The sequence below is a fragment of the Elgaria multicarinata genome, chromosome 2 (assembly GCF_023053635.1).
Source record: "Elgaria multicarinata webbii isolate HBS135686 ecotype San Diego chromosome 2, rElgMul1.1.pri, whole genome shotgun sequence".
Lineage (NCBI taxonomy): Eukaryota > Metazoa > Chordata > Lepidosauria > Squamata > Anguidae > Elgaria > Elgaria multicarinata.
This window is the reverse complement of record NC_086172.1, coordinates 101,988,074-102,015,809: the sequence shown is the minus strand read 5'-3', so window position 1 is coordinate 102,015,809 and position 27,736 is coordinate 101,988,074. Positions and strand designations below refer to the sequence as shown.

The window sequence follows — 27,736 nt, the reverse complement described above, 5'->3', positions numbered from 1 at the left end:
TTCATGTTGAAATTCAAACATCATGACAATTTGGGAGAGGACAGACTCCTATTACATTAATGAGTTTAATATGAAATTAAGCTGAAACATTCTAATTATCTTGGTCTGATATGAAGTAGGAGTGAAGTCTGTACAATTATAATAAGAAAGGGAGGAAAAATTGGCAAAATTTGGTCTAGTTTAATGGAACAGTGTAAATTATTTCTTCAGCTTTTAGGAGGGTAGAACCTTATCCTATTTCATTCATTTATATTCTTCTTTTCATGAATCCCACAAATTTCTATAAGCTTCTGCCAAACTTATTCTGATTCTTTTTTCATATAGTCTATTCCACCCTGGAACAGAAACAAAAAACAAAAGATGGAAGAAGAAAAAATTGAAATTGACCAAGCTTGGGGAGCGAAGGGGAGGGATTGTGAAGTAGTATTAATGTGTTTTCTTTTTGCTTTCTCTGTATTTTGAAAACCCAATAAAAAGTTATTTTAAAAAAAGAGATGGAAGAACCTTCTCTTACATGGTTTGTCTGCCAAGGAATTAATTGATGGCAACTAGTGAATATTATTACTTCACTGAAAAAAGTAGCATTTTTATATCCTTTAGGTATCCTATACATATCTACTCTTAAGTAAGACCCACTGTTAATTTCTTAAAGTTAGGTCTTGAACATGTTAAGAGATTCTTTTTAAAGATACTGATGCAGCTGTAGTTATTTTATTGCATAGTGGGATATATTTTGTGGATGTAAGATTATGTGGTTGTTTTAATATAAATATATTTTAAAATAAGACACCTTGACATAAGCTAGAAGTTTGCCTTCAAGCATGAACTGGTGTGTGTGTGTGTCCAGGCAGAGACAAAACTGGCTCAATTATACAAATAGCACACTAGAATGCACAGATAGTACAAGGGACATTTTGTCAAATTTTGGAATTCTGATACCAAGATTTTATTTTAAAAGCTCATTATTATAGCATTTGACGCACAGTCTGCATAATATTTTTGTTTCAGGATGAGGTTTGGTTCATAACATGGTGCAATTCTGAGGTTCCTTACCAGTCACATAATCAACACTATCCAATAGGTACCTGTGCTTGAAGAGATTGTGTGAAAGGACCCTAAAGATGAGCTACAGAATATGGGATACCCTTTAGTGCACTTCTGCTATCTCCATATAGTCATGTGTCCCCCAGCACAGTAACATACTCTTCAGAATATATTCTTCTTTGCAAGATCCCTTCAAGTATATTTATGGATGATTGTATTTGTCCCCTCTTGGGGATAAAGCAGAAAAAATGTTATAGTTTTAAATGTTGTACAGGATCAAATTGTATTACTTTGCAGCAATAAGGATATCCACTTAATGATGCCATTAAGTGAAAAACAGTTATGCACAAAATATCATCTTGAGGCCAACAAAGTGCCTTTGGTTAATGGCCAAATTATTTCTTTCCCCCATCCAGCCCTCAGTACTACCTGTTTCAGAAGACGTCCCAACCCTGCAGAACATATTTTGGAGGGCATAGTGGGCAGCAGGGGAGGGGGAATTGGCAAAAATGGTCTCCAACTCTACTATTCTATGATACTGAATAAACATATTCTCCCTACACATAAAGCAGTATTTTGTTCTCATGGCAGAATAGGGAAATGTACACAAATCAGTTTTGACATATGGATTCATTCCTCTAGGTTAAAGGTTCAAATGTAGACAAGAGTCAATTATGGAGAGATCTGTCATAGAATAGTAGAGTTGGAAGGGGCCTATAAGGCCATTGAGTCCAACCCCCTGCTGAATTCAGGAATCCACCTTAAAGCATAGCTGACAGATGGCTGTCCAGCTGCCTCTAGTGTGGGAAAGCCCACGACCTCTCTGGGTAATTGATTCTATTGTTGTACTGCTCTAACAGTCAGGAAGTTTTTCCTGATGTCCAGCCGGAATCTGGCTCCCTGTAACTTGAGCCCATTATTCCATGTCCTGCACTCTGGGGTGATGGAGAAGAGATCCTGGCCCTCCTCTGTGTGGCAACCTTTCAAGTACTTGAAGACTGCTATCATGTCTCCCCTCAGTCTCCTCTTCTCAAGGCTAAATATGCGAAGTTACTGCATGTTTAGCCTCCTCATAGGGCTTCATTTCCAGACCCCTGATCATCCTCGTTGCCCTCATCTGAACCCCTTCCAACTTGTCTGCATCCTTCTTGAAGTGTGATGCCCAGAACTGGACGCAATACTCAAGATGAGGCCTAACCAATGCTGAATAGAGGGGATCTTAGGATCACATTCAGATTGACATCCTGTCTTAATTGTGGAAAACACAATATTGAGGTATCTCAAAACATTCAGCTCTCAAACAGTGATTCTGGTGTCTCAGGCGCACAACCTAGATCGATTTTTAAAATTAGCCAAACTATCTACTTCTAGATAAATTTGATGATTTCAGAGGCAAATAATATTTGATGCTCTTCTAATGTAATACAATATTTTCTTCAACTTTTGGAATTATTTGGAATGTTTTGCTTACTACCTGGAGACCTTGCTAATATATTAATATTTAAATAATAGACCAGCCTGATTTTTCCAAGTTACTTGTGTTGTCTCGCATTCATTCTGAAGATTAAGGAACTTTTCTTCATTTTCTTTCGCCTTCTCCCTTTGCAGCTCATTATCTCTTTCAAGGGCCTGCAATAAAATTAATTATCCAAAAAATAATCAATACCACATTAATGAATTTTGATGTGTTTTATGTTGCTTGGACCTTTTCTTCTAACATGCTGAAAGTGCCATACAGATCAGTGATAATGTGCTATCTCAACAATAATTTTCATAAATTAACAGAAAGGTGCTTATAGTTTGGCTAACGTGAAACAGGGGGAGGTTATGAAAAAGAAATGGCTATAAAAGGGTATAAAAATACTTGCCATTATTCAGTTTCACTGCATAAGTTTTAATGTGCTGAAAAAGTAATATAAAGTGCAGAGCTAAGAAATATGAAATGTAGCACATTCTAAACCTTTTGTTTGTGAAGATAAACACTACAGTACTACCCAGAACATATTTTATTACACTAATCAAAGCTGAATTTTCTTTATTAACATTCCATATAATTTAGATTTAAAATTAATTTAAGAACTGTGAAACACTAGGGCAAAAATTCCAGGTTGCAGTTTTTGTTTGATTTTCATTTAATTCCCTTTTTAAGCTGGTCCAATGAAATGGAACAAAACTGCATTAAAATAATACCAATATGCTATTGCTGCTACTACTTAACATTTATGTAGCTCAAGAGTGTGTTAAGCAATTCACGAAGAAAGGTTTTAAATGGCCATACTTGTCCTAACATCTCTGGGTTAACTCAGTGTCAGCTTTACTGTCATACTGATAAATTAAAGTAAGCTTGTATAAATCAACAATAAAAATTCTCATACATCTCTCAGGTACTACAGGATATGCTTTCTTCTGTGACTTTTTTTTTAAAAAATTGAATAACAAGGGATAAAACACAGTATCCATTATCTACAACAAGATGAAGTGATCAAATTTGACACTGTAAACATTGTGTGTGTGTGTGTGTGTGTGTGTGTGTATGTGTGTGTGTGTGTGTGTGTGTGTGTGTGTGTGTGGTTTCTGTGATTCTTTAAAACAACTTCTGAAAAGGTGTCCATAAAGCATCCCTTTGAAAAATTATTACTTGTTGCCTATAGAATGAGCCAGTTTGCATGATTTGTGAGGGTTAAGCAGCCCTTGCATAACCCTAAAACAGATCATGGGCTCTGGCAAGGTTGTTTAACCTCATATAACCGCTGTGACTAGGTTCACACAACACAACAAGTACAGCAACCCCCAGTGGGGGCTTGCATATTCTTAACAGTGGATGGCGCCATGGTGCTCCAAGGGTTAATTAACCCTAGGTGGCCTGTCATGTCATTCATAGCAAGTCATTATCAAGCACAGCAGGTTCCCATTGGATCCTGCCCCTTGTGCCCAAGTCTGCTACATATGGATGACATCAGCGAAACTACTGGCATCCTTCCAAGTAAATATGGCTAAACAGATATATATTGTTAGTGAAAGACTGAGGGTTGGATCCAGGAACTCCCTTTTGCAGAGGAAGGGCTTTGCTCACAAAAGATCCCTCTGCCCAATTTTGTGGGATCCCGCCCACCCCCAGCTTACTTTATTCAGAAGGGTTTCCTGACACTTTTCATAGCATTTTCAGGAGGCTGGAGGGGCTGTTATGGGAAGGAGGTGGTAGTCCACTTCCATTAGCCCAGTTGATCTAGTATAAAGGGCCAAACCTTTAAGTTCTTAATTACAAGTCATCACAAAATTAGTACATTTTCCTGTCAAACTTTGCCAAGCACTGCCAAACATTGTTAGAGAATTTAGGCATATTATGCCTCGTGATATTGGTGAGGGCGAGGTTGATGAGAAAATCTGATTTCTTTCTAATGACACCACATAAAGAGTATCAGTATGTACACCAATTAGCTCAGAAGTCTATGCAAAACATATTTTTAAGCCAGATCTTCAGGACAAGTTACTTCAGTAGGCTCCTCAATACGTTTGGTGTGATGAACTCAAAACATAACCTACACAAGAAGAGGAAAATCCCTTTAATGAATCTAAGACCAATGCTTTCTCAGATGGAACTGCATCTTGACCTTTATACTAAATCACAGGAGAGGGACAGTACAACAGTATTATCTAAAAGCAAAATGTGTCCACTATTTTGAACCACAGGATGTGAACAATACTATCTCAGGCACCTGGCACATGGGCTGCCTCCACAAAAAGCATGTACATACTGCACACTGGGAGCTCTCTAAAGGAGTGGACTATTAAATAACTGTATTTGAGGTGTAGGAGGCCCTTATTTTGTCAGAAAAAGCTAAGTGCAAAACTTCATTCGTGAGAGATACACTTATGGGATTGGGGAAGGATCATACCCTAAATGAGTACACTTGAAATTAACTATAATTCTCATGCTACTCCATCCTGGTCCATGGAAGGTCCTCAGGATACATTTCAAGATTCACATTGATAGTTTCAAAAAGATGAGAACTCAGTTTTAAAGTCAAAATCCAACATTGTGTGAGTAGACTTCCACTCATGCAGACTTGCAGTGGGACGTTCCTCTCTTCTCCTCTCCCCTGTAACTCCCCCAAACCTACTCTATAGAGTCCCCCAGACTGTCACAGGAGACTCTGAGGGTGTGAAGCAAGCTGTAATGGGAGGGGGGCAATTGGGCTCCTCTCCGTTCCACTTAGATAAATTGTTTTGTTGAAAGGACTGGTTAATTGGATATCACCCTAAATTACGAAGAACATTTGGCAATCTTTTAAAAGGATTTAAAGACATTAGAATTATTTAACAGGTAGACGCTAAGTCCATAATCAACATCTGACCTGCCATTTGTCTTTCAGTCCATTCAATTCCATTTCCATTCTGACATTTGTTTCAGTCAGTCTGCAGAGCAGTTGCTGCATATGTTGTAGAGAAGCAATCATCTCCTTATTAATAAAGGAAGACATCATATTTTAAATGACAGGGACTTTCTGTAAAATTGAGCATGACAGGATTTGTAGTATACTAATTTCTTGCTTTACTTTTGTTGTAAAGGTGGTTCAATCATAACCACTGGCCTCGATATTGTGAATGTCAATGGTAAAAATGGATTCATCCTCTGACAGCTTGGCCACTAGTTGTTGAATGATTTGGAGCTTCACTCTTGGTGGCTAAGATGACAAAGGACACATGGGTTCAACACTGTGAGTGGTCAAATTCAACTATGGCCATAGTTAGACCTAAGGTTTATCCCTGGATCGTCCAGGGGTCAAACCTGTTCATCTAGGTGACACGCAGGGGATCCAGTGCTCAGGCAGGGGCGAACCCTGGATGATCCCAGGATAAACCTTAGTTCTAGCTGTGGCCTATGTCAACAACAGAGTTAATTAAAAGGGCCAGAAAGTGTACATCTATATATATATATAAACACTTAAGGCAATGCATCGCATGCTGGAGGTTCCGAGTTATAACACGCTGGAGGTTCCGAGTTATGAAAATAACTTCTCCTGGAAGTTCTGAGCTATGAGAAGAACTTTGTATTGCTAAGCAACAAGATATGTAAACATAGCTGGGAGCAGGTGAGGAGCAGAGGCATTGAGACATATCATTACCAAAGCAGTTTGCACAGAGGCCTCAGGTAACTCCCATGGGTCAGTGGGCAGGCAAGGGGGGGAGTGGCTGCGAAGGGGAGCAGAGAAACAAGGCTAGGCAGTTCAGCGGTGCACACGGAGGCCTCAGATAAGTCCCACAGGTCAGCAGGCAGGCAAGGGATGGAGCAGCTGGGAAGGAGGGGGGAGTCTAATGGACTCCCGGTTGGCCTTGTGCCCAGCTTTTCTAGACTGCCGCAGAAAAGCCAGAAAAGTATGATACTGAGAAATAAAGTACTAGCACAGAGATGGTCTTTGCAAGTCAAGCTAGTACTCCAGAAAACTATAATGTATGAAAGAGAGCCTAACAACAGAATAATTTCAAAATAGATTTAGAGCTAAGTGTTTCAGCTTCCGCCCTCATCAGTAGCTATGATGTTAAATGGATACCAAGAGTGGCAGTTTGGAATGCTGGGAGAAAAAAACAGAGCTATGACTGGTATAAAGCTTATGAATTGTCCTCCAGACAATATGGAATAAGAGTTCTGAATCTGTAGATCCAGAAATTTCCCTTTCTGTCAAGCCTGTCAGTGTCCTATGTTTGTTCAACTGGAAGCAATTGTAAATCAGAGAGACTATTTCAGGTGAGTTAAAATACCTTGCAACTGCTCTAGGTTTTTTGAGGGGGGGTCTGTAAGTATCACAGATTTGTGGTTAAGGAATCTTGTTCTTAGGTCCGTTGTAGTTTTTCCTACATAGTGCATATGGCAGCCATATTTGTTTTGCTGCTGTGCCACTTTATACCTCTCCCTGTCAATATATATACTTTTAAATTGTTTTAATTTACTTGTTTTATGTCATATTTCAATTAAGGTTCTGTATTTAATTTGGATCTTACCTGCCTTGAGTGCCATATATTTGGCAGAAAGGTGGGATATTAAATAAATAAATGATTGTATTTACAAATTACCTGTTTCTCTCCTTTAAGATGTGCATTTTCTTCAGTGATTTTTCTATTTAATTCTGTTTCCTATAAACAAAATAAACACATTGGGCCATAATCAAGTTGGCTTGTGCTGCTGTTCTGAAAGTCCTGCTCTCCACAATCAATAATGTTTACTATTCAACAGTATTTTAACAATTTTATATAACAAAATATAAAAGGATTTTAACATCTTACATCACCATATAAGAACTATTAAAGTTACATGCAATCCCATACATTTCTACACAAAACTAAGTCCCATTGAATTCAATATGACTTACTCCCTGGTAAGTAACCGTACCGTTGCAGCCTAAATTACTTAGCAGGGCTTTACATAGTGCATTTACTAAAGTTGTCTAATTGTGTAGTATTTAAAGCAATATTATCAGATCAAATATCAACAATAACTATTAAAATATCATTATAGCTCTTTTTCTAAATTAATAATCAGAAATGTTAGCTGACAAACTTTAATTATCAAATACCATTGTATGTTTTTGCCGTAGCTCTTGCAGCTCCTGTTCCTTTGCTGTAAGATTGAGATTTTCTTCTCCCACTCTATGCTGACAACTGACATTGGACCTTATCAAATTTGCCGTTACTTTCTTTAGTTCCTTAATTAGGAAACACTCATAAATAGTTCACTCAAGATTATTTTACAGTGCCAAACAAGACAGAACTTTTTTTCTACTCCAATTTATCTTGTTCTAAACAAAATACATGAATATTAATAGTATTAAATATTGATCAAATTGACAATGATGACAATTAATCTTTGAAATTATGTTCACAATTAAATGTGTTCTTTCTGAAGTCACTCATATGTTCTTTGTGTTGTTTTAGTTACAGTGTTTTCACAAAGGACATTTATTTAAAATATTACTGTCTTTTTTCTATCAAACTACTACTGGAAATAAATGGACACTGCATTGTCATAATACTTAAGGTTTTACCAGTAGCTACTACTCTAAATGGAGAAAACTGATGATAGAGGAAGAAAATAAATACTTTAAAGTATTATAAATACTTTAATTGCATTCATCTCACAAGAGTTAAGAATGTTACGTGAGTTTAATATATCTGAGACTTTTGTTAAGTTTTTAGTTTTAAAATGTTAAGTGTTTTACAAGTGTTATGTATCTTGCGGTTCCATGTTGTTGTTGTTCCTGGTTTATGCAAAGGAGCTACTGCAGCAAATAAGCAGTACATGCTTTGATCTTATTAAATTACAATGTATAGTTCCTGGAGTCATAAATATTGCATCTTTCCCCTCCCCCTCCTTTTTTTTGGTATGGGGTAGCCTGCTTAATATCTCTCTCTCCTTGAGTGCTCTGACGTTTACTCAGACAAATAGCAAAGGTTATGAATGCTGTTTGTAGATAGCATCAAGAATTCTTCATGATGCCACAGCACTGAACCAAGCATTCAGAACGGCAATAGTTTTATCTAGGAGCAACTAGATTTGGTCTGTTTAACTTTTCTTCATAAAAGTGGAATTCCCCCTTATCACAGTCCAATAGTTTAACTGTTCTGGACAAAATCATATAACAGTGGAAAGTAGAAATGGACATTATCTGAGCTGCTGAACTTTATGAATACTAAGTTACATAAATGCAGCTACCAGTTTAATGAAAATTCATTTCTCAGTAAACAATAACTCTGATCCAGCAAAAGGTGAATCTGTACCAACCAGGAAGTTTCCATGTTTGGAATTCCCCTGCTAGAGATGCCAAAAGCCGTTTGCATCCACACACCTGGATGTACACACTGAGGCCAGAACGAGGCAAACACACTTGAGACCGATTTAAAACATCTAATACAGTAGTCAAAGAGCAAGCATGATGTTCCCTTTGCTAGCTTCTTGCCTGTTCCATCATTCCCAAAGCTCTTGACCAGCTGACCCTGGCATTTCCCTTTCCTGTCCAGAGGAGAGGAATACAGGATTTTGTGACGGTTTAGCACTTCACTGCCTCTAAAGGGTAAAGGGATAGATGCTAGGATGGCAGCTCTCACCCCTAATGACTCTCTTTCCCCTATTAGCTAATAAGCAGGAATGGCAAAATGACTAAAGAGTGTGTTTGATTCAAACTAAAAAATAAATGGAGGGGAGGAAAAACTAGTAAGAACTCAGTGCCTGGTCAAAGGATAGGCAGCACCCCCAAAAGCTCTCCCTGTCAGAGCTAGTCTGGGAACTGAGAACCCTGTCCCATGGGGTTGCCAAACCTCTTTGGCCCTACTTTTGGCCCCTGTCTTGACGGTGGCACTTTGGCGCCGTGAGGCTCCTGGCTCCCGCACTTGCATTCCTTCCAGGCATCTGCACGAGAAAGAATGCAAGTGCGAACTTTTCCCCACAGCACTGAGGGGGAAAGGAGCAAGGCAGCCAGGAGGATGACGAGAGAGACAAACCACCTCTCCTGCCTCAGGCTGCCTGTTCCTTCCCCCTTTTTTTTGTTTATTATCTGTATCTGCACAGCTACATATAATAACAATTAAAAGGGGGAGGAACGGGCCCCGTTCTTCTCCCCCCTCCCATTTTTTCTTTTTAAATTTTTTAAGAGGTGGGGGCCCGTTCCTCTCCTCCCCCTCCCATTTTTAAATTTATTTTCCACGGGGCACAGGGCTCTCCTGAGGTTCACTCTTCCCTGTGCAGCCCATGATGATCAATCAGGGGGCGCCATGGGCTGTGACAAGCCTCCAATGCCAAAAAAGTTGGGTTAAGTGCCTGACTTTTTTTCAGTTTAGTTTCTGGGGTTTGCCCCCAGATGGCTTTGCAATGGCGACTGCATCATGTAAATGACATGCCGCTACTGCGAAGCCACTCCGGGGCAAACCCTTTGTGTTGACATGCCCTTGGACTCAAGAGAGAGGATCCCACTTTTGTTTCAGCTGCTGGGAAGATTTATTCAGTTTTATACCAGGATGGTGCCTACAGTAATGGTCTCTAGTGTGTGCTTAAAAAAAAACACCCAGCCCTGTCCTTATAAATTATGTTATTATTTTACTTTTAGCCATAAAATGCAGCCGATTTCTGAAGGAATTTTAAAAGGCATCATACTCCAATGAATCTTAACAATGAGAAGCTGTATGTTCTCTTAAAACAGCAAAACAATAGTAAGTGCTGGGAGAATGCTAAACTATTGCCATATGCATTGACCTCATTTGTTCAAGGAAAAAGAGAGGGCAAACAAATTGCCCAATTTTATGTAGTAATTTTGTTTCTTTTTCCTATTATATATCTGTCTGTTGAGAGAGAATGAATTTTAAAGAACTAAGAGATATTGGCCAACTGCTATAGTTTGGCACTGGCAATTTGTTTTCTCACTAGAAAGTTTCAACATCTTCCTGGCTCTTGTCCAAACCATTCTGTTACATAACCAGCTTAGTTATATAAAGTAATAATACCCAACTGGTAAATAGCTACTGGCCAGACAAATCCCATGAAATAACTTTGACTGGGTCTAGGGTCACACTCTCTATCCATTCCCTCACCTTCCCACTCCACCACCCGACCATTACAGGCACTGCCAAGCCAGGTAGGAAACTATGTATGGTCTTTGCACTCTATGAGATTTAAGAACGTAAGAGCCATGCTGTGTATTTCAACTTTACATAAGGGCAGTATGATATTGGCAGTTTTATTCTCAATTCCCTTCATAATTATGTCTAACATGGGGCTAGTCTAGACCAGCCCTATATGCCAGGGTAGTCCCTGGATCGTCTCTGTGCGTCCAAATGCACGGGGATCCCAGGAGCAACCCGGGACGACCAGGGACTTTCCCTGGGATATCAGGAACTGCGGAAAAGCCGATTTTTCCACATTTCTGGGACCATCCCACAGTGGCTGCTACTCCCGTGTTGTCCTGTCCTCCCTGCGAGTAGTGGGGCACCTGAAATGGGCACAGGGCTGCACAGTGGCAGTCCGTGCCCATCGGGATGGAAAGCGGGGTCAGTTTTGGTTTCTTTTACCTTTGTTTTGCGTAGGAGCGCAAGTGCTGTCAAGATGCCCTGGGAGGATCACAGAAGCTGGTAAGTACGTGATTCTCCCACCTACCAACCTCTACACCCTATGGTGTAGACATGCCCACATCTTAGAGGTCACTGCTAGCTCAGATCCCATTAGCATATGCATGAAGTTGGAATTTTTTAGCCCAACGTACATCACTTTACACATGCTTACATTGAACTTCATTTGCCATTCCAGATCATTTATGAGCAAGTTGAAAAGCAGTGGTCCCAATATGTATCTGTGTGTGTGGGGGGGGGGGGGGGAATCTGTATTTCTTATCTTGAAGCAGATGTGAACAATGACATCATAGCTAGGAACATGGGATATACTATTATTCCTTCTGATGGTAGCACAGCACAGTTTTCTGATTCAGGGAAATCTCTGATGTTCAACCATTCTCTCTTCAACTGTGATATTCTTGCTCATGCATAGGTGATATTCTTGCTCATGTATATATTCTTTCTCACAAAATGCAAAGGACATTCATGCTTCCCACTTAGTTCAGAAGGGCCCACGGAGGTGTCATGTAGGGGAGGACAGACAGGCACAACCTTCTTGGGCATTACGGAGTACATGAGCTTGCCATTCCTGATTTAATTATTTATCAACAAATAGGATTCCCATAATACGTTCAGATTATAGAACATAATACTTATGTTCAGATTGTGTTTGCATGATTTGATTTTTGAGGACTTACGAATACAGGCTTGCCCATGATCTGAGCATGTGTATAACTAATTATTCACAAAAACTGGATATTTCTGGAATAACCAACAAGTCAAAACAATGTAGTCAAAACAATGATCATATTAATGTACCCTTTATACGTTACATTTGCCAGGTGTCTATTAAACATGCACTCTAATTTCTGCACTGGCTTCCCATTACTTTACAGGCACAATTTAAGCTGTTGGGTTTGACCTACAGATGCTTTAATGCTTAGGCTCTACTATACTCTCATATCCATTTTAAATTTTAGAATTAACAGAGAGAGTCTCTTAACTGTATTTTTCATACACCAAGTTCAAACTGCAAGGAGATGTGGAGAGATGTTCTTGGGGATTGCAGCTCAGTTTTAGAACACCATTCCTGTAGAACCTGGCAATGCCTATGCCTGAACGCCTTCTGGAAGCCTTGTAAGAGACTTTCCTGTTTGGGCTGATTTTTACTGGCCAAGGCTAAGATGATACATAATAATTATATGGGTTGTATTCAACAGTGTTGTTCCACTGATGCAAGCAGTTCTGTCACTGAAATTGGTAGGTGGAAAATTCTCCCTCCCATCACAGTCCTTGTGCACCCTAAAAATCTGCTCCAGGATGCTGAAAAATCAGGCAGAAAGGAGGACAGAGGGAGAAAGTTCCATTGTATGAGTGGACGTCTGGTAGCACAACTTTAAATCTAACCCTTTATTTGTTGTTGTTGTTGTTGTGATGATGATGATGATGTCTTGGACATCTTTCAGGACAGGAGCCCTCCCAAAGTGGCAATCAACAATAAAGTTAATACATTAAACACACACACACACACACACACAAAACAGCAACTGGAAGCCATTCTTAAAACATAAAAAACCAGCATAAGATAAAACTTACTAAAGATAACTGCAGCTACAACTCAGTCTGATAACACACAATTAGGGTTATCAGTTCTCAGGGTCTTCTTTAAAGTCTGCAAGGATAGGGCCTTGCAGTTTAATCATATTTCCTTTATTAAACTCTTATTAACCACTTTGAGCCTTGGGAAGAGGTGGGATAGATAGTGAAATAAATAAAATGATACTGAATGCACGTCACACCTACCTCTTTTAGATTATGCATCTCAGACTCCTGTCTTTTGTTCACTTCTGTCAATTTCTTATTGAGTTGAATTGCTTCCACAACTTGGGGTGGTGCAGGATAAAAAGTAAAGAACTAATATGAAAATACTATCTTGATTATGTTATTTGTTCAATAGAACAAAGAAATCCTATAGAATGTATATGTATGTTTGTTTTCTGGTGAGGAAGTTACATCCAGGGACAAGTGTAAACAATCCCTCTGAAGAAGTCAGTAGTAGTCATCTATATGTGATAACTCATTTGTTATGTCTTACTGGACTGGAATGCACAAGTTCTTTTATGTGTTTCAGTTTGCCATTCAGAGTTCACATATTGTCCTTATTTGGAGTCAATTTTAGAAAGCCTACATCACCATCTAGCTGCCATATTGCCACAAGTCTGCAAACCATTTCTTCTGCATAAAATTGGCCCAGGAGGCCCCATACTGAATTAAAATCCATATGAAAAGATCAAACATCTAGAATGTTTGATCTATATTAAAATCTATGTTAAAATCAGTAATTTGCAACTATATTAAAATCAGTAGTTTGCAAAGTGGGAGTTGTTTTTGTTCAATACGGGGCCTTCTCCATGACTTTTCCAGAGACAGTAGTTTTATGTGCAGAATATACAAAAGGTAAAAATAGTGATTTACAACATTACTGTGGTATAAAATGAATTTTCTCTGCAGTAAAAGTACAATGTAGCTAGTTCAAGGAATACATTACTTTCTTGAAGAGAACCTGCTTGTATATATGTAAGATTTTCTAACCAATTAAACTGCAAATATGAAAATCTACTAAAACCTATCATTCGTTTTGTAGAAAATACAGTATATAAAAAGATATATTGGAATCAATGTTGTCCTAACTTTTAGATATACCAAATATAGAGGGTATCATACAAATTGGAGTTACAAATATGAACGTTTTTAATACAAAGCACAACATATACTCATGAACTCTCCTGCCCAGTTCCTCTGGCGTCTCGCCTATCACGACATTCTATGCATGTTGCTCCATCCCAATTGCACCGTGTGTTGATTCAAGACAGAACAAGCCAACATCTGGGCAAAGGTCTGCCTTTGGGAAGAAAGCCATTACAAGGTAACCTTTTGGGGAGGCGATTTCAAGTTGGAGTGTCTCAGGCATATGTCTTAATATGCCACATCCCAGAAGCTGGGAAGGAGTAAGCAAGGGTTGCCTGCTCAGTGGCCTCCTTGATCTAATTTTATGCTGGTTGCTAGCTCCAAGGAGGGATCTACATGAAAACGGAATGAGATGCATTTTCGGTTAATCTCCAAATTTTAAAGAAATCGGCTCTGGTCCACCATAGACACATGAAGCAAGAACAGCAGAGTACACCATATCTGAAACCCCACTTTTCATAAGCCACTCGGTGCTTGAAATCCACATACTTCTGTGTTGGGTGTGTGGAATAGAACTGAATCTCAGCAACCCAGTTAGTGCTGTGTTCAGGCAATGACAGAGGCTTGTTCCCCACCCCTGTCCAGGCTCCCCTGCTCAGAGAAGTTTTGAAGCGCTAAAATTAAGCCCCCTTAGCTTACCATTTGGAATTGTCATAAACTAAGTATAGCTAAATCCCCTACCGTGATATTCCGACTGACTGAAAGAGCACAACTGTGCTTTGATGAATTAAAAATTGAAACGGTAATAAGCGTGAGTAAAGCAGCTACTGCTGTAATGAATAGAAAAACCGGGCTGCATTCTGTGAATTGGGAAAAGCGGGAAGGGGCACACTGTGCCTCCACAGGTCGGTCAGGTCACAGAGGCATGCCCAGGATTTAATGTGGGGGGGATGGGGCAAACTGCCACAGAACTCCTCCAGGGCCATATTTGGGGGAGGGGGGATGGAGTAAAAAGACTTTCAGAAACTGCGCCTTTTCCAGAGGGAAGTGGCAGAATTGCTGTGGATTGGTGTCGAAGTCATGTGTCACAAACTACCTCAAAGTGCTCACCCTCTGCACTAAATTGAAGATTGGATCCAAGTGTGTCACTGCATTTTGATCTACTTATTTACTTCCTGCTCTTGGTATATGTCCAAGATCACTAGTTAGAGCTGAGAATTCACCCTTTGTCTTGGGATGTTCCTCCTTCCAACGAGCTTTGCTGCATTTCCCATCAATCATGCATAAGAGCTGAGGCATGCTGTACATTTACTACATATTTACCATTCTGCTCTAATCGCTCGTGACTGCCTTTTATTAATCCAAATTGACACATGATAACTGCATGGCATTTTTCAAATTCATTCAGACTGTTCTGATGGTCTTCTTTTGCTAACATGTACAACTGTAGCTTTTGCTCCTGCATAAAAACAAAATAGCTATGACAAATTTGAAGTATTGTATGATGTCTAATCTATCATAAGTTTCTGTTTATGAATCTGTTTCAGAAATGGAGTAGTATACAAATTTTGTAAATAAATAAATAAATGAATTAGATAAGGCTTTAATCCCAAACACACTTACTACAGAGAACATCTCTGCATTAAAGAAAAAACCCATACCATTTCTTCTTCTTCTGGGGTCTTTCCACATTAACTGCAGCTCCATTAGATGGCAACCATGTGATTTGTAATTGAAAACTTGCCCTTTTGGCAATGCTCCATAAAATTAAATGAAACAGCGCCACCTAGTAGCCTGTGATAATTTTAAACAGTGCACAGGAGACATCATGGAAGTTGAGGACGTCATGTAAAGGACCTGCAAACTTCCGTGAGTGGCCAATCATGAGTATGCAATAAATCGCATGTGTAGAGAAGTTCATATTAAGGCACATTATACCCAGTGTGGCTTAGTGTTGAACAAGCAGGTATAGGATTCTGCTAACAACCCACAAGGAAGAACAATAATCTCCTAAAATCATTTTATGAAATCCCCAGTAACATAGGAAAGCACCAACAGTAGAACAGTGCCTTTCCTCCTCCCATCCCACTCTCTTGGTCAAGAATGATTCTATGGCAGAAGGTATTAAAAGAGAGGTGCAGAGAATCATCAGGGGACATACTCGCCCTCTCTCTCTCTCAGCAGTCAGGACTTCCATTCTGCAAAAAACAAGGTGTGCAATCTTGAGGTGCCCTCTTTCTTTGCAGAAACAGCAATTCTGCTGGGAAATAAGTAAAAAAGGAGACTGTACCTTGTTTCCCAGCAGAACTGAGTTCCCAGCAGCCTGCCAAAGAGATGTTGCCCACTCCTGTTCCAGAAGAGGAGCCATCCCAATGATGAGGATTGCCTTCAAGAAGCCTCAGAAGAAACAATTATTCAACCAATCTTTTGTGAAATAGACCCAGTAATTTGAGGAGAAACCCATCCAACTTTGTTTCACTTAATCATTTTGCAATTATGTCAGCACATTTACTTGGGATTAAGTCCCATTGAACTCAAGAGGCCTTCCTTAGGATTAGTTATCCATAGCATTACAATAATAATATTTTATTCCCCCAGTGCAAAAAAGATAGCATGGATTGCCTTTGAAATCTTTGGGTCTGCTTTCAAATAAAGCAACTTTGGGTTTTTGCAGCACTCTCTTATTTGTAAAAAGAAAAAAATTCCAAACATTAAAAAAAAAACAATTTTTCCTGGTATTTCAGGCTTCTTCAATCCTTTCTTTAGAAAGTTCTTGTTCTGAATAAAATCATCTGCCAACACTGGCCATGGCTAGACCAGGCCTATATCCTGGGATTGTCCTGGGATCATCCCTGTGCATCCAAATGACACACAGGGTATCCCGGGAGCAGGCAGGGATGACCCCTCCATTTGCTTGGGATAATCCTTCGGTCTAGCTAAGGCCACTGTAAAAGTTTGTGCTTTCCTGTAGCTATGTAGCTTCTCTCCATTATAATGGTTGGCCCAAAGCATCTGGCAAAAGATGCAGTCATTTTTTTTATGGTGTCCACCTTTTTTAAATTCCTCAAATGCACCTCAAAAGTCATAACAGACCTTTCTGGGAACAGAATTGTGCCAATTCATCTTTAACAGAAAACAGAAATGTGAAAAACTATTAATTTCTCCATAATACTGGGTAATTCCAGAAAATGTATTGGTAAATTATAACAAAGAGGGTGAAGGTGGTTAATTTGTTGAAGGGGCTTTGTGTTTCTTGAGAATTACTGGTAAATGTCAAAAATAATTATGTCAAAAGATTCCCCCCCCCATACTTATCAATATGCAATAATATTGCTGTTTACCAGTAAAGGATGAAATTGAGGATCAAATGTCATCATTAGCCAAAGCTATTAGCCAACTTTGAGATTTTCTAGTAAATGTCAGAAGTTTCTGGTCTTTAGCACTGGGTTCCTAAATTACTAAGAATTCATCAATAAACTTCTAAATCCACTGTTCTCACATTTACTGTTAGCATATAACATATTCTTGTTAAAATTAAATAAAGATAACATCAAGTATTATTTTATTAAAATTATACAGTAACAAAAATGTTTTTCTATTTGTCACAGATAGCTGAGGATCTCATAATCCAACGAAAATCTCTGTTAAAACTGCGTAATCATCCATTCGATATTTGTATATATACCTTACAATTTACATAAGAAATCTAGCATAGGCTATAATCCTATACAAAGTTACCTGAGAGTAAGTCCCATTAAACTCAGTAAGACTTACTCAGCAGACATGCATAGGATTGCACTCTTAAAAGTGAAATAAGACTAAACACATTTTATGTTGCCTTTGATCTTTAACTTGTAGCCTTATCTCCCAGGTCAAAGGACACATTATTCAATTTCACCATATTTTGTGTAAAATCACTGTAGCGTTGAAGATGACTTTCAGTACAAATGTCATGGTACTTAAGGCTAAACCGGACTCTAGTTTTTAAGCTTCTTAATTAAAATCACAGTTTATAATGGTCTGACAATATTATCTTTATTCTTTCCAGTTGAGCAGCAACAGAATTTTCACAGCTTTTAGTCAATCAAGCTTAGCGATGTTTCAACAGCTCTCTTTAATTTCCATTGTGGTTTAGAGTGACTAAAGTGAACTGGCACTCTTATTTTTGGTGTCACAATGGAAGAGGAGCGATTCACTGCTTCCTTCCTTAATTCTTCTTTATCATATAAAATTCAAATAAAATATAGGGGGAAAAACAGATCTCTAAAACCCTGCAATGTGTGTTGTTTGCAAAAAACAAACATGCTTTTATAGTAAATAAGAACACTGAAAAAATGATACTATGCAAAAAAAAATTTTTTTTTTGTTAATAAAGAAATCCAAGTATTAGGATCAGTTTGGATAAACACTTCTGCAAATTTCAGTATTTATTATAATTGCCAATTGAATAAAGACAAGTTTCTCTATTATTTATCATCATCCAAAAATAATTAGAATTCTTATTTATAATCAGTTAGTATAAAATGCAAAGGGTGTTTGACTCAGATTCTAACATTTTGCTCCATGAGCAGAAGAATTGCACTCATGGAAAGATCCTGGAATGTAATTCTCCTTCTGTGAATGGAAGCTCCCTCCATTCACAGATCATAAAGTTAGGAGCCAAGCCTTTGACTTATTTTACAGTTGGAGTAATTTCTTACCATTTCATTAAGCTTCTTTTGTAGAGTGTATTTTGAAATCTGTAATAATAAAAACCAATGCTCTATGAGATTATAAAGAACAATAAATGGAAGTAAAATAAAGTAAAAAATAATTGTAATTCTGCTATGTTAAGGAAGTGGTAAAGACTTAAATATTCCAAAAAGTTAAATCTTTTATGTTAAAGAAATGGTAAGGAGGTAAACTAATAAAGAGTATTGCAAATAAGCCATAGTTTTTGTAGGCAAACTATGCATACCTAGGTGAGACATTTGTGGTGTAATAGAGGGAAAAAGAACCTACCCACATGAGATTTCCATAGGCTCAATAGAGTCCTATAGTTGCAAGAGATTGTTAGAAAGAATGGATGGTCATTGTAAACCTTCCATATTACCACCCATGCTGTGCTTCTCTCCAGTGCAAGTGATTCATGCTTGGAGTATAAGTAGTTTGTATCAAGATAAGAGAGAGCTGGACAGGAATATAGGAAGTCTGCACAGATATTCCATTACACCTCACAAACTATCTTTTTTTTTTAATTGTTGGTTGTTTTATTATGCTCTTCATGGTTTTAATTTTTGTGAACCGCCCAGAGAGCTTCGGCTATTGGGCGGTATAGAAATGAAATGAAATGAAATGAAATAAATAAATAAAGTTGCTTGCATGTATGGTCATGCAGTAAGAGTCTTTCTACACAAAGCAGTTATTGTGCACTCGTGATTCCTCACTCACAGTCATTTGAAGGTGCTTTATATGACATTGTCATCCTTTAGGGCCTCTCCTGTTCTTTGAAACAATTTTAGTAGGATTTTTTCTACTGAAGAAAGTCTGGTATTTCTGTGTTTGGCAGCCTGAACCCTTATGTATTTGTGCTACTCTGCCATATCATAGCACCACCTACTGGTTGTCTAATGGAACAGATAGAAAGGCAGAGAAGGAAAAACCCCTGGGGTAAAAACATGTATAAAAGAGCCAATACCACTCAGTAAAGTGGCGGGTTAAACGCCTCAAGGAGGGGGAGAAAGTAGGGCTCTACTGAGCCCATGGAAATCTTCCATGAGTAAATACTGTGCCCATGATAGACTGCATTATGTCTCAACTTTTGTAAAACTCCATTCCTAATTCTTACACATCCCATGCACCCAGATTTGTGCCTGTTTTCAATCCTGTTTTATAAGTGTGCAGAACAGAAGCTCTCTTAGGAATCTTTTCCCCTACTAAATTTTCATTCCTTTTTTCTACCTTTCTTTATCTTTCTTTTCCCCTACATATCATATTCCCTTCATTCTACCTCAACGCCTCTCCCCACATTCTGTTTATATTTTCTTTTGGGCCAAACTACATGTGAAGCCATACATGTGTATTTTTTATTATTATTCTGGGGTGAATCAGGACTGGGACTGTAGTGTGCAAGGAGTGGGATTTAATCCTTTCTTCCCACACACTAGTATATAATAGCCTTAATCAACCTAGTACTCTTCAGATGTTTTGGAGTACAACTCCCATCATCCCTGATCACTGTTCATGCTGGCAGGGGCTGATGGGAGTTGTAGTCCAAAACATTTGCAGGGCACCAGGTTGAGGAAGGCTGTGCTATATATGGGGGAGGGGCATTCTCACTGGTGCAAGTGGAAGCTTCAGACATAGTGCTATAGATAAATGCAAATTATGGTATTACATTCCGTCCTCAGGCCAATCTACACCAAGCAGGATATAACACTTTTAAAACGGTATGAAAACTGTATATGTAATGTGTCCTGGGCCAGAACAGTTGTCATAACCATTATAAACCGTTATAAGCAGTAGTGTAGATCCTACCCTCATATTATTTTTCTGAGTGCTGCAACATGTAAAATGTTACATGGGAAAACATCTTTATTTTATCCTCTTCATTAGTCCGCATCGCTCCTCTATTGTGTTTCCTTACACCTGAATGTCAGCACAAATAACTCCTTTTACAATAGTAAAACCGAAGACCTCTTCTAAAAAGATATAAGGAGCACTTGGCTGATACACAGCATAATGAAACACATGCTAGACCTTGGTCCCTTCATATGAGGTAGAAACATGCTGGTGGAGCAACGTTAGTGAAGATCTCTATGCTAGTAGTGGAATGGAACCTCCAAAGGAAAATAGTTAAAGAGGCAATGCTTATCCATAAGCTAAACCCTGATATCAGTGAAAAGGATGAGATGAAACGAGCCATGATGTCTATTAATGCGACTTGATTGGCTGTTGAATACAAGTGTTGATTGTTAACCCCTCTTCCTTCATTGAGGTTTGGCCTGTTCCCGATTGGTTCTGGCTTAGTTTATAAGTGATATTGTAGCATACTCTTATTTGTGACTGAAGCTGGTGTTTTATACCAAAATGTTTCACATTTTAAAATCTGAGATATATACTCTGTGTGTGTTAAAAATTGAAAGCATTTTAAATTTTAGATTTTTTAACATTTTAAAATCTATAAAAATGTATAAACTGGATGTGCTACTTGAGTCAGGGTTACAAAACAGTTATGTCATAAAAGTTGCAGTCAATGATCTTATGAGTATTTTATAAGGGCTCAAATTTCTGAAAGTTTGAAAGCTTGGCTGTTTTGAACTTTTCTACTGTACAATACTGAAATACTAAGGCCATAGCTAGACCTAAGGTTTATCCCTGGATCATCCAGGGGTCAAACCTGTTCATTTAGGTGACACACAGGGGATCCAGTGCTCAGGCAGGGGCGAACCCTGGATGATCCCAGGATAAACCTTAGGTCTAGCTGTGGCCTAAGACGGGTAGACAAACTGTGACCCTCCAGATGTCACTGCACTCCAACTCTTGTCAGCCCCACACAACATGGTCAATAGTCAGAAATGATGGGAGTTAGTCCAACAACTTCTGGAAGGCCACAGGTTGCTTACGTATGAAAAATTACGTATACTTGCTCAAGTATGAAAAATTATCATTACTGCCCTGTCCTATGCTAGGATCAATGATTCACAGGAGGAAAGCGGTATTCTCCTGCGTTTTCTGTTAGATTGCTGTTCTGATGTTGAATATGTGTGCAGAATGCTTGTGTGAACTGTTGTTGTTGGTATTGTTGCAACTGAGCTGGCTGAAATTTCATCAGAACTATCTCCCTGAATGTCTTTGTTGCGCTGAATTTAAATCGGATTCCATCACTGAATGATTTCCCCCCCAAGTTTATCTTAGTTAAAAAAAGCAAAGGAGCATTTATTACCTTTAGCCCATGTATCATGTTCAGCAGACCATGAAGTACACTATATATCACTTGTGCTGTGTCATGAATTGAGCAGGGCATAACAAATCTTTTCAGCCTTTTGCACAGAAGGTCAGCGATGTGAAGGAATTTGCTTTTACAATAATTTCAGCATTAACAAGATTATTAAATAAACAGAGAGTGACATCAAAATAACCAAGCTATTTATAAAGTTAATGAGAACAGCCTAATCAGCACAATATTAACAACTGATAACATTACTCTTTGTTGCATAGTGAAAAGAAAATCCAGCAATTTGAAAAACGTTTTGGTACAATGCCCAGTACTATGGTTAAGGTGTGTCTTCAATTTTCTTTATAAAGGTATGTGTAAGCGTTTAATAGTGGGGAGGGAGTAAGTATGGTTTCATGTGATTCCAAGAAATAATTTCCATTGGTGCAGCCCTATTAACTTTAATCAAATTACTCCAGAGTGAATGTTTCGGAAAGAAAAATATCTTGCTGTGAAGTTGTATTCTTGCTGGTGAGGAGCAAACTATTTACTGCAGGATGAGATTCCTCCTACTCCTGCAGGTAGGCTGGAATTTTCTTCAGATGAGTTCAATAAGCCTTAGATTGAACTTGATGCATACAGTCATTAACCTGAAATAATCATAATTTTATCACCCCTCCCCCTGCTCTTTGATCCCATCCCCAGAATTCTGGAAGGATAAACTGCTCTCACATTACCAAGAAGAACAAAACTTCATGGTAAGTCAAAATTTTCTTTCTTTGTTGGAGGGAGATAGCAGTTTGCTTCAGTGATGTCTAAGAATGGCATCATCCCAGATGAAAGAGCTCAATTGGTCCAGGACATTCTGTAGCACCTTAAGATTATATGTAAAAAAAAGAGCAAGCATTTTATAATGATGAATGAATGGCCTGATAGTGCCCAAGTGGTAGTTTTGCAAATCTCTTCTATGCAAGTATTGACTTCAGAGGCCACCAGGGGGCTGTCTATGCATCTTCTAAGCCCTGCAGTGGCTGTACAGTGGCGCTAGGTGAATTATACGATACAGCCGCCAACTTGCAGCCCCTGCAGGGCTTTTCGTCGAAGCAGCGCGGTAAAAAAGTCGGGAACTTCAAAGCGCGGTCATCACGGCCCTTCTGCCATGTGACCTTATTTATTTATTTATTTATTTATTTATTACACTTATATACCGCTCCCATAGCCAGGGCTCTCTGGGCGGTTTACAGAAATTGCCTCTGAAGAACCCTGCTCACTGCACTAGGCAGAACTTGTACTGGGAATATCTCGTCTTCTGCCCAACGAGACTTCCTCTCTCTGCTTGAAGAAAAATATGGCCCTGACTGCAGAAGTGAGAGGCACTGATTCCTGCTCTCCCCTGCCAACAGAAAAACTGTAGCTGCAGTTTAACTATATTTACATTTTTAAAAAATCCATAGTGTTAATGTACTGTATTAGATCAGGACCCAAATAAATCAAGCTATACAAGTATAAAGTTCATTTACCTGCAATGTTTTTAATGTTTCCTTCAATCCTTCTATTTCTCTTTCTTTTGATTCCTTAGCAAGTAGATATTTTCCCTTCAAAGAAAGTTTTTTTATTAGAAACTTTTATTAGAAAAATGTAAAAGTAAAATAGAAAGCATTTCTCTATTAATAGATTTAAGAATACATCTCTTGTGATATATTTATCATGGACACAATATTAATTTGTACTTCAACTATATGATGGCCATTCCAATTAAGTCCTTAGCAGGCTTTTAAAACTCACTATGCATTGGTACTGTGTACCATTGACGTGAATGGGGTTTGCTGCGATAGTGTTTAGAAGACCAGAACACAAGTAATTATTCTCAAGATTTTCTTTATTCAGAGGATACTGAGATGACTCTTACAATTAATGAAAAATATATTGGTTTTTGCCTTTAGATTTTTCTGCCTTGCTGTTACTCTCCTATGGGTTTTTACTGTCATGGTTTTGGTTCAGTTAATGTAACAGCAGCAGTTGATCACTACCATGCAACTGTTATAAAGTGCTCCACACATTCTATGCAGAGAACTATTTTAACCCTTTTTTCTTTTCTTTTTTTACAAAGTTTGACACCTTCATTTTTGATACATTCTTTATTAAAGTTTAAAAAACCACGCATCTTAGAATGTCTCCAGTGTAACTAGGCATGAAATGTGTCTTTACTTTTCAACCATTCATTTGTGGTCATAGAATCTGTATTTGGGGAGGAAACTCTGAATTAGTTTTGCAATAATGGTTGTATATCCAATGGTGGCTTTGCATTAGCAGAAAGCATTTTCACTTGGCCAAGACAGAGCACCCAATTTTCATTGATCTGTCCTACCTGCTGCAAAGTTATTCCTGGGGGATGGGAGACCTCCAGAACAGCAAGGGATATGCTACAAAGGGCTGCAGGAGATATGAAGGATTGGTGAGAAATGGGGGCCCATCAGGTGTTGTTCTGGGCAGGATCTACACTACTGCTTTAAAACTGTTTATAACAGTAGTGACAACTGTTGGAGCCCAGGACACACTCCATATACAGTTTTCAAACCGTTTTCAATGTGTCATATCCTGCTTGGTGTAGATCTGGCTCAGGTGAGCCCTCAGCATTTGATGGGGCCTTTTCAGGGCTTACTACTAGAAGTAGTGCACAATAGTGTATGCATTACCTTTTCTTCTTCCATAGCAAACATTCTTGCTTGAAACTTGAATGCCACAAGAAGGAAAGAAATTTAAAAAGCATAACCAAATCACATGTGCAACAAGTTAGGACATTTAGCCAAGGTAGGACATCATTTATTTCCAATGCGGCTCTTACACCTCCATCAATTCTCTCGTGCTCTGCTGAATCTGTTGCACGAATGGGACCTTTTTCAGAGGAAGCCCTGAAATGAGCAGAAATGCTCGTTTCTCCATTGCAGTAGGTTGGCTGAGCTCCTTTATGTGAGCTTTGCCAACCTGTCCTGTTCCATAAACAAGCATTTTCACTAAATTCTAGTTGCCCTGGGAGAATTAAATCTTCCTTCTGCAAGTGGTGGGTTCTGCAATTCCTGCAAGGCAGAAATTGGTGGGCCACAAGGGAGTCAGTGGAGGCGTAAGTGCACCAGTGTATTCTGCCCTTTGATTCTAAATAAGTAAGTAAATAACAAGGTATTGTTGAAATTTTGGATTACAGAATATTATATATTTGCAGGCTGATAAGGTTGGGAGTTGTATCCCTAGGGGCATGTCTACAACTACCTGCTATCCTGGACAAGGGGGAGGATCCCAGGCTTTCTGGGATCGTCCCCCAGTATGCACATGCCAGCGTGATGTCCCGGAAGTCAGGAGAGACACTCCAGCACAGCGTGGCTTCTTTTCAGAAAAGGAAACTTTTCCACAAATGTGAGGGTGCAATCCAGTGCAAAAATGAGGGTGTTTTTTTTAAAAAAAAAACAACCAGAGCTGGTGCCGTAAAATGCCGACAGCCATCCCAGGAATGGCAAAAAAGCTCACCCCCTTACTCCGATGGGCAAAAAAGCTCCTCCCCCGCAGAGCTCCATGCCTATTTGTTGTGCCACACTACTCGTGGGAAGGAGGGAGGACCCAGGAGTGTGCTCAACACCACCCGCTGTCCTCAGGGTTGTCCCAGGATGGCAGGAAAAATCAAAATAACTGCAGTCCATTTTATCCTGGGGAAACTGAGAGGTTGTCACCAGTTGACCCTGGGATCCCCAGTGCATCATTTGTACGCACAGGGATGACCTCGCAATGACCTCGGGATAAATGGACAGTGTAGACATGCCCAAGACATCTGGAGGACACCAGGTTGGGGGTTCTGCACTATATTATCCAGCAACGCCCTTGTCCACATTAATTAAAAGCTTGCTGTTTTTCTGGGTCTTCAATAATAACCCTGGGTGAGTCAGAATAGTCCTAAGTAGCCATTTGGAAGGTTCTGAAGAAACTAAGTATTTCCTTTGATAAAGAGGATTTCTCAAAATGTATCAGGAACTATAACGTGTCTCTTTGGGGGGCGGGGGGTTCTTTCTGGTCCTGCCCCTTTAATTGTTCCCGTTGAGTGTGGCAAAAGTTTACTAGGGCAAAAGATTCAAAGGGCCTATTACTTGCCCCTAAATGTCAGTTCCCACAAAGGAGGGTTAACTTTATGTGCTGATGTTCGAGAGAAATATCCACCATAGATGCAAATTTTCCAGTAATACAGCTGAAAAAAATGTCATCAAACAGAGGCAACAACAGCTGATATTTTTAACATGAATTGACATATCACCATGTCTGGATGGCAATCAGCTAAGAGTCCATAAAGAAGCCAAATATTAATGCTGAACTTATGTTGACAATATTTCTTTGTGGAAAACCATAGCAGTAATTCTGAATCACTGTTTCCAGACATCTTTTGCATGAGGAATGTGCAGTGAGTGATCAATCAGTTGTTGTAGAGAATCTGGATATCTTTCCTAAAAGATGTGATAACACACATTTCTCAACCATTTTTGTCCCGATTAATATGCTATGAAATGTTGGGTTATTGTGCCAGAACTTTTCTCTCTCTGGAACTCTGTTTGTGCTCAGAAACAAACACACATCACGCAGGTCTTACACAGCAGAGCTGGTTTATTTCCTTCAGGCTTCTGTGCAGTTCAATTCAGATCAGTTCAGATCAGCACACTGAGGCATACACAGAGAGCAGTGATCAGTAAGCAGTGATCATAGAGCAGTGATCAGTTCCATTTTACACAAGTGAGAAACTATATACAGATCTACACAATTCTTATCTACATTACATACAGCTGTGATGAGGCTAACTTAGAATCTTGGCAAGGTTCCCAGAACAGCCTCTATCTCAAGGTAATTGCCCACAGATAGACTTTCTCTGTTTAACCCTGAGATAGCCATACACACACAATTTTAATGACTAAGCAAGTATTTCTTTTCATATACTTAACAGTCCTCCTCTTGCGCATGTTGTTTAAATTGTGTTACAATCTGAGACCTAGCTTTAAAAGCATGTCTTTGTGTTTTACCATTGATACTGGTTTTGTGAATAAATCAGCCAACATCATTTCAGATGGACAATATTCAAGCTTAATCCAGCCCTTCTGAATTATATCTTTCACATGAGAATAACGAACATCCACATGTTTAGTTCTTGGTTTACACTTTTCAGATGTAGCCATACTAATACATGCCTGATTATCCTCAAATATGGTTACTGGTGTCTCAATTTCCAACCTTAGATCAGGAAATAATTGTTTATACCACTCAATCTCATTACAAGCCAGAGATAAACTGATATATTCTGCTTCTGCACTAGAGGTTGCTACACAATTTTGTTTTCTTGTATACCAATCAATCAAAGATTGATTGTAAAAGAATGCTGCTCCACTGGTAGACTTTCTATCAATTGCGTTAGCCCAGTCAGCATCTGCATAAACACAGAAATTTCCATCTTTGTGTGTAGATATTTCCAATTTGTGATTGATTGTACCTTTTAGATATCTCAATACACGTTTTACAGCTGTCCAATCAGTTACAGAAGGTTTTGTCATTTTTCTGCTTAAAAGATTTACAGCAAATGTAATATCTGGTCTACTTAGGTTTGCTAGATAAAGTAAACTTCCAATCACACTCTGATATTTCTGTATGTCTTCCATTTCAGTACTGTCTGTCTGATTTTGAAAATCAGTGACCATAGGTGTGGCAACAATTTTACAATTCTCCATGCTGTGTTCTTCCAGCAATTTTTTAATTTTGCCACTTTGTTCAATCAGAAATGACCCTGTGTTAGAATCTTTTGAAATTTGCATTCCCAAATAACTTTTCACTGAACCAAGGTCTTTTAACTCAAAATGTCTTTGCAGCTGGTTTACAAATGTGTTTTTCTGTTCTTCTTCATTAAAAACCAGTAACAAATCATCTACATAAATCAGCAAATACACTACATTTGAACCATCCTGTTTTGTGTACAAA

The 27,736-nt window shown here is 38.8% G+C and overlaps 1 protein-coding gene across 1 annotated transcript in view; it reads right to left on the bottom strand.

The window, feature by feature from the left end:
* Positions 1–27,736, bottom strand: part of CCDC73 (coiled-coil domain containing 73) — a 52,877-nt gene that overhangs the window by 9,534 nt on the left and 15,607 nt on the right. The window contains exons 4-12 of the mRNA XM_063118421.1: positions 24,436–24,471; positions 23,260–23,334; positions 18,525–18,563; positions 15,148–15,283; positions 12,940–13,019; positions 7,617–7,745; positions 7,117–7,176; positions 5,400–5,504; positions 2,563–2,673 (exon numbers count right to left, since the gene is read on the bottom strand). Coding sequence (XP_062974491.1) covers positions 2,563–2,673; positions 5,400–5,504; positions 7,117–7,176; positions 7,617–7,745; positions 12,940–13,019; positions 15,148–15,283; positions 18,525–18,563; positions 23,260–23,334; positions 24,436–24,471 — 771 coding nt within the window. The remainder of the gene's footprint in view (positions 1–2,562; positions 2,674–5,399; positions 5,505–7,116; positions 7,177–7,616; positions 7,746–12,939; positions 13,020–15,147; positions 15,284–18,524; positions 18,564–23,259; positions 23,335–24,435; positions 24,472–27,736) is intronic.